The sequence below is a fragment of the Girardinichthys multiradiatus genome, chromosome 12 (assembly GCF_021462225.1).
Source record: "Girardinichthys multiradiatus isolate DD_20200921_A chromosome 12, DD_fGirMul_XY1, whole genome shotgun sequence".
Classification (NCBI taxonomy): Eukaryota; Metazoa; Chordata; class Actinopteri; order Cyprinodontiformes; family Goodeidae; genus Girardinichthys; species Girardinichthys multiradiatus.
The window spans coordinates 14,611,761-14,629,990 of record NC_061805.1 but is presented as its reverse complement, the minus strand read 5'-3'; the positions used below and the strand labels follow the sequence as shown (position 1 = coordinate 14,629,990).

At 39.2% G+C, this 18,230-nt stretch overlaps 1 protein-coding gene and 1 long non-coding RNA gene across 5 annotated transcripts in view; one reads left to right on the top strand and one right to left on the bottom strand.

Annotated features, from left to right (window-relative positions):
- fgfr1a (fibroblast growth factor receptor 1a) overlaps nucleotides 1-13,320 on the bottom strand; it is a 40,450-nt gene extending 27,130 nt beyond the window's left edge. For 2 of the 4 annotated variants that reach the window (XM_047380489.1, XM_047380490.1), the window contains exons 1-2: nucleotides 13,010-13,320; nucleotides 7,090-7,270 (exon numbers count right to left, since the gene is read on the bottom strand). In XM_047380489.1, the coding sequence (XP_047236445.1) occupies nucleotides 7,090-7,243 (154 nt within the window). In that variant the 5' untranslated portion in view covers nucleotides 7,244-7,270; nucleotides 13,010-13,320. The remainder of the gene's footprint in view (nucleotides 1-7,089; nucleotides 7,271-13,009) is intronic. The other 2 variants (XM_047380492.1, XM_047380491.1) reach the window with 2 other exon arrangements.
- Nucleotides 1-18,230, top strand: part of LOC124877370 — a 57,490-nt gene that overhangs the window by 21,134 nt on the left and 18,126 nt on the right. The gene's annotated exons all lie outside the window — the stretch shown is intronic.

The following is an 18,230-nucleotide window of genomic DNA, read 5'->3' as shown; positions in this document are numbered from 1 at the left end:
TGTAATAACTAAATTTTACTGTGCGTCATATTTCTTATGTATTTAAAAAAACATTACATTATATTATATATATATATATATATATATATATATATATATATATATATATATATATATATTTATTTATTTTTTTTCTTATTATTAATTACTTTCCCTATCTTTTCATTTTCTTCCAAGAGCAGAAGAGAGATTTGGGGAGTTTTTGGGGGTACATTGGCCTTGAGCGGTCAAGACAATCCTTCTCCAATCCTTAATTGAGTTACAAATCAATTAGGAATCAGTTGCGATGCCTAAGAATGACCTGTTTATATTTGTTAAGAATTAACTATTTGTTTTTGGATTCTGTAGTTCGGCACCAAAATTTTGAATAGCTCAAGGCTTGTGCCACAGATTCCAGATGGCTCAAGAATTGCAAGAACTGACTAAGAAGGAAATACGAATCAGTTAAGATTTCAAGAACTTGTCACAATTCAACTGAGAATCCTAAAATTTGGCAATTTGTGTTATTCGTGGGCTGTGATGAACCAGAGCATTGAGCCACACTCAGCAGCTTCTTTTGAATTTTGATGTCGTTGTCGATGCCGTTGCCACTTACTGCCATGAATAGATATTACAGCATTTTTTAATCTGAATTCTTAAAAACAATGTCGGTGCAAATTTAGGGAAAAACAAATGGAGGTCATATTTGCCTAAAAGTAGTATGTTTAAACAAAATATATCTGTCTGGAGAAGACTAGCCAAGGTTATTGAGTAAGGTCACAGGTGGTTTGCTGTGCATATTTGTTTAAGCTCTGGTCTAATTACTGCATGACTGCTCACACAGTAATATATCCTCCAAGAGTTATTAATCACATCTCTTAAAACATGTAGATCTTACAGAAAGGGGAAGTCATGCAATGGCTAAAATCACCTGCAATAAAAGCAAGAGAATAGAAGTGTGGCAAAACTGGTGTCTGTTCCCTCTGGTTTTCTAACCGAACACACACAATAGAAATGCCATAAAGATCATGTAGAAAAGAGGCAGAATATGTTTCTTTTACAGTAATCCAACTCTTTCTCAGTTCTTCAGAACAACAAAGACATCCACATTTTTTATATATTCAAAACCAAAATCAATTCAGAAACTGTAAGGAAAAAACAGAGTAGCTAACAGCTTTCTATCCACCTATCTAGCTTAGTAACACAAAAGGACACTTGTTTAAAGAAAAAAAAAAAAAAGAGAAATCAACAAAAAATAAATGAAAAGGTTCTTATTTTTCAATTTTTTGTCTGGTGCAATAAAGCAGACAAATTAAAGATTTGAAAGCAGACCATAAACCTTAACACAAGGTAGCCATTGGTGAATTAATTGAATGCTAATAAAACACTAAAAATAAAACATAATCGGGAGCTTCCAGTCACATATTAAACCTACAGGGGTTGGGCAATGAAACTGAAACACCTGTCATTTTAGTGTGGGAGGTTTCATGGCTAAATTGGACCAGCCTGGTAGCCAGTCTTCATTGATTGCACATTGCACCAGTAAGAGCAGAGTGTGAAGGTTCAATTAGCAGGGTAAGAGCACAGTTTTGCTCAAAATATTGAAATGCACACAACATTATGGGGGACATACCAGAATTCAAAAGAGGACAAATTGTTGGTGCACGTCTTGCTGGCGCATCTGTGACCAAGACAGCAAGTCTTTGTGATGTATCAAGAGCCACGGTATCCAGGGTAATGTCAGCAAACCACCAAGAAGGACAAACCACATCCAACAGGATTAACTGTGGACGCAAGTGGAAGCTGTCTGAAAGGGATGTTCGGGTGCTAACCCGGATTGTATCCAAAAAACATAAAACCACGGCGGCCCAAATCCCGGCAGAATTAAATGTGTACCTCAACTCTCCTGTTTCCACCAGAACTGTCCATCAGGAGCTCCACAGGGTCAATATACACGGCTGGGCTGCTATAGCCAAACCTTTGGTCACTCATGCCAATGCCAAACATTGGTTTCAATGGTGCAAGAAGCGCAAATCTTGGGCTGTGGACAATGTGAAACATGTATTGTTCTCTGATGAGTCCACCTTTACTGTTTTCCCCACATCCGGGAGTTACGGTGTGGAGAAGCCCCAAAGAAACGTACCACCCAGACTGTTGCATGCCCAGAGTGAAGCATGGGGGTGGATCAGTGATGGTTTGGGCTGCCATATCATGGCATTCCCTTGGCCCAATACTTGTGCTAGATGGGCGCGTCACTGCCAAGGACTACCGAACCATTCTTGAGGACCTTGTGCATCCAATGGTTCAAACATTGTATCCTGAAGGCGGTGCCGTGTATCAGGATGACAATGCACCAATACACACAGCAAGACTGGTGAAAGATTGGTTTGATGAACATGAAAGTGAAGTTGAACATCTCCCATGGCCTGCACAGTCACCAGATCTAAATATTATTCAGCCACTTTGGAGGAGCGAGTCAGGAAACGTTTTCCTCCACCAGTATCACGTAGTGACCTGGCCACTATCCTGCAAGAAGAATGGCTTAAAATCCCTCTGACCACTGTGCAGGACTTGTAAATGTCTTTCCCAAGACGAATTGACGCTGTATTGGCCGCAAAAGGAGGCCCTACACCATACTAATAAATGATTGTGGTCTAAAACCAGGTGTTTCAGTTTCATTGTCCAACCCCTGTACATCAACTATTTATATAAACTGGTACATTCCAATCATAGGTATGTGTTTAGGATCCTCTAAAAGGAAAGTTCATCAGGATTGCCACATAAAGTCGGATTTCCAGCTTAAAATGTCAGAGAAACTTCACCAGTAAAAAAAGACAAAACATCTGCGTTTTTTCTCAAATTTCACTGGCCTAGAACATGCTCCAGCATACACTTGTTTCCATGTTGTATGGAACATTCTTCATGTGCAAATTTCTTTTTGTAAATATTGAATTTGGTGCCAAAACTAAGGATCAAAACCAAAAACAAAAAAGGAGGTTCAAGTCTCAAATGGCTTTCATCTCACAGCCATAATTTGAGTGGAGGATTAAACAAAGGTTTCTATGGACAGTTTCAGGTTTCCCAGAAAGCTCAGGATTGCGTCGACCAATTTCAGATGAAGCATGAAGTCAGAATGGGTTGAAATAGCATAAGTGACCTGGGCATAACCATAAACACACAGTCTGCATGTCGTTTGTGACAGCTGTCAGGTTTATTTTGTCTTGTGTTCACTAAATGGAGACACCACTGATAAGACAGTTTCAACTTCCCAGCTGCTAATCTTAACTCCAGGTGTCATAAAACAGCCATAAAATTGTTAAACTGGCTTCTTACTTCATTAAAATGAGAACCATTTGGTCTTAAGATACAGTTGTCTTAAAACAAGAGCAAACTATAACAAAATGCATTAAATTTTAACCAAAATGTTTGGCTAAAATTTCCTGGCTACGTTTCGGCGATCATGTTTACCATGTTTTAATCACAAACAAAAAAAAAGCTATTTTGAACTTTTCAAAAGATAATAGGCAAGGGTTCATACTTCATCTGAACTGCAGATGTTACGTCTCAGTTATTCTTGCTGGAACTCTGATCAGATTAAAATGGATTTAAGACTAATTTCAAAAACGACCCGCCTAAAATCAACCATCTGTTAAAATTTACGGACATCATTTCCAATCAAACTAATCACAAAAACCTTGCAAAGAATTCTGGAGCACAGAAAGTGTAAACATGGGGGAGTGGGGTCTATCACTGGAGGATCAACTAAAAAGAGATGTCGGCACCTGTCAGTTGAACTTTCTCTGGCTGTAACATAGGAAGCAATATGCCGCGTGAATCACTTCTGGGATTTCCTGCCCTCATCGGAGTGTTGGCTGATTTTAGGAAAACCAAGCTGGTTGACACACTGTAAATGGTACATTGGAAAACGATGTTATTACAACCTTTTTTTGCAGATAGGACTAGCTCAGGGGGAAGACAGGGTGATGTGCAAAGGAGGACTGATACCACAAAAGCGGGCACCAACAGGAAGCAGAAAAACTGAAACAAAGCGCGATAGCAATCACCCAAAAATTCAGAGAGAGAGTGCTCTTGGTCAAAGCACTCCAGTGGAAGACCTTTTCATTCTTAAATGAGCCACAGACAATCGGCAAGGATTAGCACTTGGGAGCTACAAGAGTTACTGTGTCATTCAAATGAGCTCAACCACATTTAGCTTTGACGTGACGTCTTTAATGGACAAACGTAGTAAAACCAAGACCACCAATTTCTACAGCCTGTTATATCACTGTAAGGTTCAACTCTCAGCAGTAAGAATGCTTTTTGTTAGAACCTCAGAGCATCAAGTGACTATTTTATCTTTCCAAACATTGGAAAACGTTTGTGGGATAAGTTAGCTGTAACTATCTGCTGGGTGCAACACTTTTAGCTTTTTGTCTGCTTATTTTAATTCATGTAGTAGTAGTGAGAGTTTAGTTTTTGACAAGAGTTTAAATAAAACAAAATCTTAAAAAGTACATAAACTAACTAAAAAGTAAAAATGGTAGCCAAGATGTAAAGAGTGTAAAATGAAAGGTGTACTGATCAGAATTTCGTGGCAGATCCAATCTCACTTTTTTTGAAAAGCTTTGACCTGATGACACAGATATCGGTCAATTCTGATTTTTATTAAAAGGACCATAATACTTGTACATATTAGAACAGCATCCAAAATATTTTTTCCAAGCCTTCATGACTTGAGCAGTCAATAATTGCTTTTTTTTATATAGAAGTGGAGGGGACCTCATGTGTGACAGAGGAGTTGCCTAAAAACTGGGTTTAATTAGAGCTACACAATACATGGCAATATCATTGTGCATAATACTAAGAACTGCTTGGACAGCAACAAATCCTAGCTAATTATTTATGTCCCGTGCTAAATATACTGGAGTATATTTTGTGACACCCCCAGTAGCTGCACAAACTACTCATTATCTGGGGTCTTTGTTTGATATGAACCCAAAGCAGAAAGACGATAACCCTTTGAAATTATTCTTAATCTATTGATATTTTCGTAATATCATGCAGCTGTAGTTTTACTGTTTTAACACCAAGACAAAATGATGCTGACTTTCAGATTTCTAAAAGGCTGCACACTTTTTTTTAAATCCTTCATGTTTCATGACAGAAGGTGAAAGCTCACAAGAATAAAACCAAGCAACTCTGCAGCGCTTCGGTTAGCCGTCCTGTTATCTGCTTTTTGCTTTCACAGCCTCAACAAACTGCAAACATAGTTTCTAGCATCTGCATCCCTCCTGTGACTTCTGTTAGGTAGCTTTGAGTTTTCTTCACTAAGTAACAGCATATAAACTGAAAAGTGTTGTCAGTATTTTATGGTAGCGTTTATGTACGCTAAATTTATTTATTAGATATAAGTTGTCCATGGCCAATCAATTCCTGCCTTCAGTTAATTTCTTGGAGCACCTCTAAAAGAAAGAGCTGGATAAGATTTGGAGTTATTGCACCAAGATGCTAGTATTTTTCTATATTAAGCTGTACTTAGACAAGGTTTTGATGTTTTGTAGGTGAAGAAAAAAAAAGAAAACATTTCATGTTTTTTTTCTAGGTTTTTCACTGGATAGAGGTGAATAGATCTAAACTAGAAAAGAGTAAATGTAATACAGATTATATCATTTTACCATGTACATGAAAATCAGCAAAGATATGTTCCTAAGTTTCTGTCTGGGAAAAATAGTCAAACTCTCTTGGAGAGCTTGGAGATGAGATGAGGTTTTCACAAACACGGCGAGAAAGTTTAGGAGGTCTGGACTTGTGTGAATGGCTGCTCCCCCCACAAGAACGTCAATGAACAGAATTTGTTTAACTCGATCAGAATTTGTTCTTTTCTTCTGGGAACATCACACAACAAAAATGGCAAACAACACAAACAAAGCAACTTGCATAAAACAAGAGCGTTTCCACATATGCATTTTGTTTCTCCAGCTAAGACAAAAGTAACTCAACCAAATGCCTCTGCTGTGATTGTTCGTCGACAGCTGAAGCCATCCGTCACCCAGCAGGGAGGCGGGGGGGAAAGTGAAGGATTCCCAAGCAAGATGTCAGAGGGGGAGTGGAAGAAAAAGCATAGACATAGATAGTACCTGGCCATTTGGTGATTGAGAGCATAAGACTTCCCCCACTCGGGTGAAAATTTATGGCTTACCTCAGAAGACAAATGTTCCTCTCAGAAAACCTATCCTTGAGAATAAGGGAAGGTTTAAAGTAGCATCCTTTCTTTAAAAAAAACGCTAATTTATAGTTCCTTGGCAGTTAACTCCTCTTAGTGACAACAAATACCTTTTCATTATGAAGCAGGGGCTGCTAGGTAGTGGAGCTGCCCTCAGGCTACAGATGGGAGTCATTTACTCCTCCCTGTCCCACTGCTGCCTTCAACACAGCCACGCCAAGTTTATTTTAAGACCTAGAGCCCACGAGAGACCCTCTTTCTTAATGACTTCAATTGTAATGCTGAACTTTATCATATTCTTTTGCTGGTTTCCACTTCCGAGTGCAGAGCATAAACATCCAGGCCCATCTACCCACAAGCCCAGGCAGCTATTACACTCCTGGACAGTTTCCAAGAAACACATTTTAAATGGATTTGATTACACCGCCTCCTTCCCCTTTTTAAAGCTCAACTCCTGGACCAGGCCGATGAGGCTAAATTCTTTACAGTAATTTTATTAACGAGGACAAAAAAAAAACCCATCAGATATAAACTCAGCTCGTTAGTTTGCTTGTGAACCAATTCCCAATAAGCTCAGAATAAGTCCTGTGTTCATTTAATGTGACACCAAAGATAAGAAAGTTGTGCTACAACTAGCACAGTGAAGGGCATTTAAATCAAAAACACACATCAGGCCAAAGTAGACAGGGGTGGTGAGTGAAGTCAGACGCTACAAAGAACAGACTTCTGCAAAGGCTGAGGCGTGTTGGGATTACATTCCTCTAGCGAGAACAAAGCTGTGCTTATCAATGGACTGCCTCCTCAAGGCGACAGCAAAGATAAGTCAGTCCTAACTAGTTTAATGCTTTAACTTGGACAATGGGAGCACAAAAATAAGGCAAACTTACCTTCATCTGTGTTAGCAGGCCGACAATGGGTCCTTAAAACCTGGGTGAAGAAAGTCAGAAACAGAAGTACACTTGGCCTCATCAGCATCCTGCTGAGGGAGCTACAACTGTTGGCTTTTCCACGACTGAAACTCCATTCAGATGCCTGGGGCATTAGCTGCACGTCATTCACAGCACAACACTGCAAAACAAATTAAAATGGAAGAAAATGAATTAGTGTCAAGACCTGTGAAGAAAATAAAATAGCAAAACCAAGGATGGAAGATTATCAAAGCAAGACATTTAGTTTTATACTGCTGAAGGACACTGAACCATGGAGATACAATTCCTTCCAGGATCACAGCTGAAATATCCCAGTAATATGAACTCTATGTAAAACATGAACCAGTAACCGGAACCCAAACCAAGGCTATTAAAATCTGCGGCCTCAAAACTAAACTGTTTTCCTTATGCTTCTACCCTGGTAAAAAGTCCTTTTAATGAGGTGCCAAAGAAAGTGCAGGACTGACCCGAGTTGTCTTTGGATGTAGAGCATACAATAATACCACCCAGCCTGTCCTCTAGCTACTGCTGCACACTGCTAATCAGAAGGCTCAAAAAAAGGCTATGAAGCCCTAGGTTACAGGCTTCCAAAGGAAAATTTGACTGTTGGGAAACTTTTCTCATCTCCAAAAACACAGGTCAAGGTGTGAAGAGTAAACAATCTGCTGACCATCACTCTCAAAGTCAGCACGGTTTTTACAAACATAGCTGATTCGCTATGAGCAACTAGGGAGACGCAGCTATTGTACTTTAAATGTGTACGTGCAGCCAGGCCAAAACTATTCCTCATTACTATTGTAATGGGCATTGTGAAAAATTATCGTAATAACCATTAGTCATCCTGTGATAAAAACTGGTATTGTCTGAACAAACCTTCCAGCGTTGGCTCCATGAGGTCATCAATGCATGTTTTTAGGTTTCAAAATGTGACTAGTGTTTGCATACCACTTACCAGCACAGATTCACTACTTAATGTAACGGCTCTAGTGAGGTCCCCTTTTTGATAACGTGTGCGTTTTTTCTTTTTATCTTTAGAGCAGAACCTGTTTTTGTGAAGGTGGGACAGTCTGCCATCACAGACATCTGGGACAAATGAATAAACACTTTGTTTTAAATCTACCTTATGGTTCTCACATTCATTCCTACAAACAGCATGTGTGGTGTTAAGCAGCTAACTGTGTATTAAATCATGAAATCATGGTAAACATTTCTTTTTAAGTTTGGTGTAAATACTGTGATTCTGTAGACTTTTTACTCATGGTTATCATATCAGTCTATGCCTGCTCTGTTATTGTAAAGACAGCAAATATTTTTGTCAATAAGGGGATTTCCTTACCCCCAAAAAGGAATATAATATTCTGTTCGTTTGCCAATTTCACTGAAGGTACAAAACCCAGACAAGAAACTGCAGCAAACAAAATTTGTTCAGATAGTTTTGGAAAGATAACGAAATCCAGGATGGCTTTGGTAATCGGTCTTGAACTTGTGTTGCTTAAGGGTTAAAGGATTCCTGGTCCACTCAGGAAGACTCTCACATGGGGGACCCCATCAAGCCACATCTGCTTAAATCATCACTTCTGCAGCATCTGTCCACAGAGCTTAACACGTCGCCAAAACTGACATGCATAAACCCCTAATTCTCCTTAAAAACTCTTTTAAACAAATAATTAAGAAAAGAGATATCCAGCCTATTGAGTAAAGAGAGAGTGAAACAAGAGGTGGCAGGTCATTATTTCCATGCTGACAGATCAGTCACCACCACACTAAAAATTACTCACTACAACCTTTTGGTCACACGAGATTTCTAAGAAACTCAAGTCTGAGATTAGAGCCAATCAATGGGAACAAAATAAACAAAATTCAACAAATTCTTTACAACAGGATCATGTCTAGGGGGGAAAAAAACACGCATTTTGGATTGACGTTTGCACATAAAGTCCCCGTAGAGAAGCAGCTGTGGTTTCCTTTTAGAAATAATAGCTTTTATGAATGTTCCTCTCTGAAACACTCATTGTGTTCCCCCTCAAAACCAATTCAATTTCACTTTCCAAGAATCGCCTAGTGTTCGAGCAGCTGAGCTGGGTCAAGGAGGGGGGTCCAAAGGGGATAAAGAAGCTTGCTCATCACTGCTCTGTAAGCTGTGAGTCAATGTTTGGTACTGCTCCAAGAAAAGCGTTTCTACTCCCACACAAGAGGAACCACAAAGATGACCGAGCCGCAGCTTCACTGGCCTCCGTCACCACATCAGTTCTAAATATTTAAAGTAGGAGGAAGTAGATTCTTTAAGGGCATGACAAAATATTTAGACATATTCCCTTCCGATGGAAGTACAAGCCAAACATGTAGACTTACTAGCATTCCTAGAAAATACTCATCATGACCCAAGAAGACTTTGTGCTTTTAGACCTGAACATTGGCAGGTGTAGAACACCTTAAATATTTGTTAACATTTAAATCTATACAAATATCAAAAGCCTCAAAAGACAATGAAATATGTATAATTGCAATATTCATATATTTTGGCATAAAACAATATATACATATTTTGATACACACAGGTCCAGGTACAATTATTTATAACATCAGATTAACATTTACTTAATTTGTAGAGAATTGATTAATTACTTAAACAATTTAAATCTATCTTTAATGGGTATAAAGTAATGCATTTAAAAAAATAACACACTGAACTTCATGTGGTAGAAATATAATACAATGAGTTGTGTTACTAAAAGCACAACAATGTAAACTTTTCACATAAATGTTCATATTGCAAAAATGACATGATAATGGCTCTTTCACCTTTTAATAAATAAGCATGAACCGAGAATTAGAATTAGGGAGGAGGGAATGCTGCAAGTCACTGACTGGATGCAATCTGCTGGGTTTCCTTAGACAGAAAAACTTTTTATCCAGTTTGAATAAATAACTGAATCTGACTGCACTATTCAATGGTTAGGATTAATTGGAATGTATGGACCTGGCTGTTGTAAAGTGCCTTGAGACGACATGTGTTGTGAATAGGCGCTATATAAATAAAACTGAATTGAATTAAATTAGGGATGGGTACCTTTGGCATTTGAACCAATATGGTACCAATACCCGGTACCTAGGAATCGGTATTGGTACTCAACAGTACCAGTTTTTGGTACTTTTGTGTGGGTTTATGTTGTAAAAATATTAATTCGTTTAATTTCTTTTTTCAATTTAACATATTTATTTCTAAATATATAAACTTCGTTGAATATATCCAAAAACATCCAGCTGTTTGTATTATAACATCGTAGTTGTTTCAAACATTTCTTCTCCCATGTTTCTGGCTGTAGACGATGATTCGCTAACGGATGCAGGCGTGCTGAAGGCAGGAGTTGTAGCCTTAGATCTGAGGCCGATGAAAATTGTGCACTCTTGAAATCTTGTGTTTAACCAGGCAATCCCTCAGATTAAAAGAATTCCCGCTGCTAGCGTTGTACTTCGCGTCACAAATATTGCAGCGAGCGTAATCTGCATCGTATTTGAAAAGTGGAGCCATACTTTTGAGCGCTTTCCATCAGCCATGCTTGGTGGACTGTAGCAGCGGCTACTGGCGCCATTACACTCTTGTCCGTGCAATGCTGTGTTCATCTCCGGCATGGAAAATCGCCTATTCTTCCACTCCCTCAGTGTCACAACGATGCATTTAGGTACCGAAACATTGTACCGTGTACTCTGTAGTACTGAAAGAATTCGGCCGGTACCAATAAAAATACAGAATTCGGTATCTATCCCTACCAAGAATTACCATTTACCTATAGAAACTGGAAATTCTCTCTGTAAGGAGTTTGAGACCCAAGACAGGGATCTGACATGTGGTAACCTGTCCTTTCTTAGCAGCATTCTCTGCTTTCTTTTTACCAGCAATGCCAACGTGTCCTGGGACTTAACAAAAAAACATTTAAACTTTAATTGTTTTCAAAGCCCTAACTGCTTTCAAATCAAATATGATCATGGGATTAGCAGTCTTTATTTCAGTGCTTGAAGACATGATCTTAAACCTGTGAAAACCTGAGTTCTGCTGTTTTATGTTTTCATTGTGCATAAGTGCTAAGAGCAAGGCACGGGTAGATCATTAAACATTTCATAAGATATCTTTATGTTGTCTCACCATCTGAGGCAATGAAAGTATGTCCCTGGACATTCGCCAAAAGAAAAAGGGGTTAGACTAAACTGATTAGAACATGCATGACACATTTAGCTGGTCTCATTATACAAAGACAAAGGTTACAGGCCTAACCCATCACACAGCCCACACCATAATTACCATTCACTGCCACCCATGCATAAAAATTCCTCAGCTCCCCAACTCTGTACCCCTGCCTCCCCACCCTTTTTCACTTCAGTCTGCACTTGTAGCTAGCACCAGGCCGGTCTGCACATGGCTGCAGCCCAGTGGACGCAAGAGCATCGGACTATTTCCCCCCCTCGAGGCTACTGTTTTCACAAAAACACACACCTTCCTGTTTTTTTTTTGTTTTGTTTTTACCCCAGACAGCCACACAATCAGGAGTCCACCAGCAGCATGCCATGGCAGCCAATCAGGTGTCATGTGCTTATACATGAATACAGAAACAATCGCCTTCAAGTCATCTGACACTCTGCCATTTGGTTTGCCACTCACACCCTTTTTAAGAACTGCAAGGGAGCTGAGACAATTTGGTCATGATGAAATATAGACATATTTCTGAAAGCCTAAAATAAAACTGAATGAGGTGGAAGGTAAACAAATTAAATATTAAAAAGGTTGGAACATGACTATGATGGATACACCTGTAAAAATGTTTAATTTAAATGTGTACGTGCAGCAAGGCCAAAACTATTCCTCATTACTAATTACATGTAAAAAAAAAAAAAAAAAAAACTTTTCCCCCATTGATTAACTCCTTGTAGACATGCTGCCTCTCCAAACCACCCTAACCTCCCTTTTCTTTAGTAACACCACACTTGGAGCTTTACATAACATCAAGCCCAGCCTTCATTACAGATGTTAAACTGCTCAACAAGAACCATCCACTGACATTTTAAGGAGGCAGCCTCCTGTGGTGAATTCTGTGCAGATTTACCATTAATGCCTGAGGATAAGAAGAGAATAAAACTAGCTGGTCGCTTTTTGTAGATCTACAAAACTCATTTAATTGTGTAAAAGGCGCCTCAGTGGTCATAATAAGCAGGAATAAAAGTTACCATTTCATTTACAAGCATGGGAGAGGTTCTGGTGTGGCTACAACCCACTGATAGTGCCTTTTAAAGGCAAAACAAACATTTAAAAGGCAGGGCATACTTTTTAAACAAAATAATTAAGTCCAATGCTAATATTTAATAAAAACACATTTACTTACTATCTCGGGGGTCGTATTCTTTCTCGAACCCTTTGTTTTTTAGCAAATAATTAATAGCATTACCGTTGAACCGCGGCAAACAATGGCTGGCCCCTTCAACAGGTAAACAGTGAAATGAAGCCGAATCAAAGAGCGAGGGAATAAAACTAGCAGCTCACCTTGGTGGCGGGCAGCTGTGAAACAGCCAGAGTTGGTCAGAGAAATAAGGAAGAATCATAAGCTGAGATTGGATACAGGGAAACTTACAGAAAAAAAAAACAACAACAAAAGCTGTTTATCCAGGCTTTAAAGTGTGCTCCGTTAATGAAGCCCTGCTGCGTCGAGCTATCGACTTTTAGCAAACTAGTTTGCGCATATCTCAGCCAAACTTCAGCGATGGACCAAAAGAATGTGGACCCCAACTCAGGGCGAAAAAAAGAATCAAAGTCGGTTTTTAAATTGTGAAATCTAAGTTTTTTAAAGCTTGGGTTTTATTCCGCTTAGAAGATTTTGTTGTATCTTACCTAAGCTAATCAGGTCCGAAGAAACTAAGCCAGAGCAGTTTTCTGTAGTCCCTTTATCCCAACACGTCTCGCACGCGATGAAATCTACGCTCCTTACTTGTAGGAAACTGCGTCTTAAACTTCACCAACTCAAGCCGACGAAACACCCTGGAAGAAAGGACCGCTCTGTGTCGCTCTGTTCACAAGAAAACTGGTGCTTAAATCAGTCTTGATGAACATTTTTCACCATTCCTGGCAGATAAATGCTACTCCACAACGAGCGAGTCCCGGGCAGCTGCAAACCTCCCCCTCTTAAATCTGAGCGTATGCATATTCTCTGCAGCCCAGGCACCACAGAGGCAGCACACACACACACACACACACACACACACACACACACACACACAGGCACAACGTCCGCCTTCTTACAAAGTAAAAGCTGAAGAAAAATCTATTTAGATAGATAGATAGATAGATAGATAGATAGATAGATAGATAGATAGATAGATAGATAGATAGATAGATAGATAGATAGATAGATAGATAGATAGATAGATAGATAGATAGATAGATAGATAGATAGATAGATAGATAGATAGATAGATAGATAGATAGAGGACATTATCTATCTATCTAACAAACCTCTGATGCCTCCACAGATCAGTCGCATTTATACTGGATTTAAATTACACACAAGAAATTTGATCAGGTCAATGCATGTCCAACTATATACTGGGGTTGGACAATGAAACTGAAACACCTGGTTTTAGACCACAATAATTTATTAGTATGGTGTAGGACCTCCTTTTGCGGCCAATACAGCGTCAATTCATCTTGGAAATGACATATACAAGTCCTGCACAATGGTCAGAGGGATTTTAAGCCATTCTTCTTGCAGGATAGTGGCCAGGTCACTACGTGATACTGGTGGAGGAAAACGTTTCCTGACTCGCTCCTCCAAAACACCCCAAAGTGGCTCAATAATATTTAGATCCGGTGACTGTGCAGGCCATGGGAGATGTTCAACTTCACTTTCATGTTCATCAAACCAATCTTTCACCAGTCTTGCTGTGTGTATTGGTGCATTGTCATCCTGATACACGGCACCACCTTCAGGATACAATGTTTGAACCTTAGGATGCACATGGTCCTCAAGAATGGTTCGGTAGTCCTTGGCTGTGATGCACCCATCTAGCACAAGTATTGGGCCAAGGGAATGCCATGATATGGCAGCCCAAACCATCACTGATCCACCCCCATGTTTCACTCTGGGCAAGCAACAGTCTGGGTGGTACGCTTCTTTGGGGCTTCTCCACACCGTAACTCTCCCGGATGTGGGGAAAACAGTAAAGGTGGACCCATCAGAGAACAATATATGTTTCACATTGTCCACAGCCCAAGATTTGCGCTCCTTGCACAATTGAAACCGACGTTTGGCATTGGCATGAGTGACCAAAGCTTTGGCTATAGCAGCCCGGCCTTGTATATTGACCCTGTGGAGCTCCCGATGGACAGTTCTGGTGGAAACAGGAGAGTTGAGGTGCACATTTAATTCTGCCGTGATTTGGGCAGCTGTGGTTTTATGTTTTTTTGGATACAATCCGGGTTAGCACCCGAACATCCCTTTCAGACAGCTTCTTCTTGCATCCACAGTTAATCCTGTTGGATGTGGTTTGTCCTTCTTGGTGGTATGCTGACATTACCCTTGATACCGTGGCTCTTGATACATCACAAAGACTTGCTGTCTTGGTCACAGATGCGCCAGCAAGACGTGCACCAACAATTTGTCCTCTTTTGAACTCTGGTATGTCACCCATAATGTTCTTCTTCTTCTTGTTGGTTTTATTGGCGGTTGGCAACAAACGTTTAGTAGCATTACCGCCACTTACTGGTATGGAGTGTGGTTTGTGTCGGTCTATCTATTTATATATATATATGTTTAATTCTACAAATTAAATAAATAAATATATCTTACCTATATGTATATATACAAATAGACATACTTACACATTACATTGTATTCTACCCTTCTATATCCTCCATACTTTCACAATTTTATCTACTATAATCAAATTCTATGAAATAATTTTGTTTTCTTTAAAAAACGAATCACTATTTGTACATGTTTACTCCCTAAATTCACCACCCATAATGTTGTGTGCATTTCAATATTTTGAGCAAAACTGTGCTCTTACCCTGCTAATTGAACCTTCACACTCTGCCCTTACTGGTGCAATGTGCAATCAATGAAGACTGGCTACCAGGCTGGTCCAATTTAGCCATGAAACCTCCCACACTAAAATGACAGGTGTTTCAGTTTCATTGTCCAACCCCTGTAGATCCACATACATTTTAAATTGGTCCAGTCCATTCCATACAGTCTAATCTTACTATATTGTTAAATTCAGATTCTGGAACATACTCTCCAATACGATGTAATGAGAGTGCAGTACATTTAACATTGGTTGATCATATAATGTCAGTTTTCAAAAGGTTGGCTATATATAGAGTCACACTGAGTCAGTGCACATGTCTGTTGACTGAATGTGTGGGTAATATTCTGAGAGTGTTTTTCTATGCAGTGCTTCAGCAAACAAACATGAATATTAATTCTCTCAAGGAAAGTAAGACCTCTCCTCAGTGTCCTGTGCAAAGGAAGCAGTAGGAGAAAAAAAGCTGTAATGTTCAGACATAAAGATTTGGCAAAGTTTCAAAGAGCATCAGAATTTTAAAGGTGTTGGCCAGCTCAGCACAAAAGCAGAGTTTGCTCTGACCGATAAAACATGACGTTCATTTCTGAAGACTTCATGTGGGCTTTGATTTCCTGTCAGGGTTGACAAATGACTGACAGCTGAGGCCTGGCTTTGTAGTGTGATTAAAGAATGGCATTACATACTGATTTGTTCTCTAACATATGTTAACCTCTTATCCTCCATGAAGTGGTTAGGTTGTTCAGGGGTTGTGGAGACTGACAAAGTTGAACTTACTTTATTATTTGCTTCAAGAAGCCACCCTGTTCAACATTCTGACTTCTGTTAAGAGCAAACATTGTTTTATTGCTGTTATATTGGCTCTGACAGAAGTCTGTCTGCTGTCTGCTGTGTCCCTTGGTCTTCTTGGTGCTCCTCCTTCACTAATGTCCTCTAACAAACCTCTGATGCCTCCGTAGATCAGTCGCATTTATACTGGATTTAAATTACACACCAGAAATTTGATTACTTCTCAAGGCGATATATTTTATTTAGAGGTATTAGACAAAAAAGGGCATAAGGTGAGTACAAATGCATGGCACACATTAAATGTTTGTTTGTAATAAATGTTGACAACCACGCCACACATTGAGGTTTCTGGCTGTAACATGACAAATGCTAAAACTTTTAAAGGTGTATGAATACTTTTTGCCAAGTAATATAGTTCTGAGTGGAATCAGGCTTAGTTCTTTTACACTACGCTTGTGTTTAAGAATGACGGTTTATATGTCTGACACAAGAAAGCAACATGTTAAGATAAACAAGGTCAATGCATGTCCAACTACATAGATTCACATACATTTTAAATTGGTCCAGTCCATTCCATACAGTCTAATCTTACTATATTGTTAAATTCAGATTCTGGAACATACTCTCCAATACGATGTAATGAGAGTGCAGTACATTTAACATTGGTTGATCATATAATGTCAGTTTTCAAAAGGTTGGCTATATATAGAGTCACACTGAGTCAGTGCACATGTCTGTTGACTGAATGTGTGGGTAATATTCTGAGAGTGTTTTTCTATGCAGTGCTTCAGCAAACAAACATGAATATTAATTCTCTCAAGGAAAGTAAGACCTCTCCTCAGTGTCCTGTGCAAAGGAAGCAGTAGGAGAAAAAAAGCTGTAATGTTCAGACATAAAGATTTGGCAAAGTTTCAAAGAGCATCAGAATTTTAAAGGTGTTGGCCAGCTCAGCACAAAAGCAGAGTTTGCTCTGACCGATAAAACATGACGTTCATTTCTGAAGACTTCATGTGGGCTTTGATTTCCTGTCAGGGTTGACAAATGACTGACAGCTGAGGCCTGGCTTTGTAGTGTGATTAAAGAATGGCATTACACACTGATTTGTTTTCTAACATATGTTAACCTCTTATCCTCCATGCAGTGGTTAGGTTGTTCAGGGGTTGTGGAGACTGACAAAGTTGAACTTACTTTATTATTTGCTTCAAGAAGCCACCCTGTTCAACCTTCTGACTTCTGTTAAGAGCAAACATTGTTTTATTGCTGTTATATTGGCTCTGAGAAAAGCCTCGCCTTTGGTTACTATCAGTCAGGAGGATGACATTATGGAACTACCTTTTAGGACGCTGTCATGCCTACAAAATAATAACGACTGGAAATTCCAACAAGAGCTAGCTAGAGCAACACTTTTTATCTTTAACAATAAATACAGGTTCGGTTGAAAGCTTACAGACCATGGATGTCAGTATGAATGTCATTAATATCTGGCTTTGAGTCCACAAGTTTGAATTTATTGTGGATTTTCTCTCATAGATACCAGTTCAAAATAAACAACATCCTTTTTTGAAGGCATTAACAGGCCTGTGATGAATTTTAGCTGAATATTTGAACACTCTTCTTACAGAAATGGTACAACTCAACTATATCGGTTGGTTTCGTGGCAAAGACATGGATTTTTAGCCTAATCCAAACATTTTTATAAGGGTTGATGTCATTGCTATTCCGAAAGCCTAATGTTAGCCTTCATTATAAATTTTAATGTGCGTTTGGGATTACTGTCCTACTAGAACATCAAAGTTTCAAGCATCTAGCCCTTGATTTGAGGTGAGGTTTGCAGAATTTGGTAGGATCCATATATATTATTGTTTACTAGTGCATCATGTACTAGAACAGCCCTCCAGCATGATGCTACCACCACCAAGCCTGACAGAGGGTACAGTGTTCCAAGGTCTGAAAGCCTCACATTGACCCATCCTGATCAAACTTCTTGCCACCGTGGCATAGCTCAATCCTTGTCTGACCATACTTTTTTTCCAGAAAGCATTTCAGTTGTTCATGTGGGTTGCTGCAAATTTCAATCTAGCTAGAAAATTTTTATTTTCTTGATTATCTTTCTTGGTCGGCACCCTCTCAATCCACAACGATTTAAAACTTGTTTCATGTGAAATATGAAGCCTATTGTTCTTCCAGCATCGTCCAGTTTCCAGATAGCCTTAAGCATTAATACCATGTGCCTATTTTTAGAG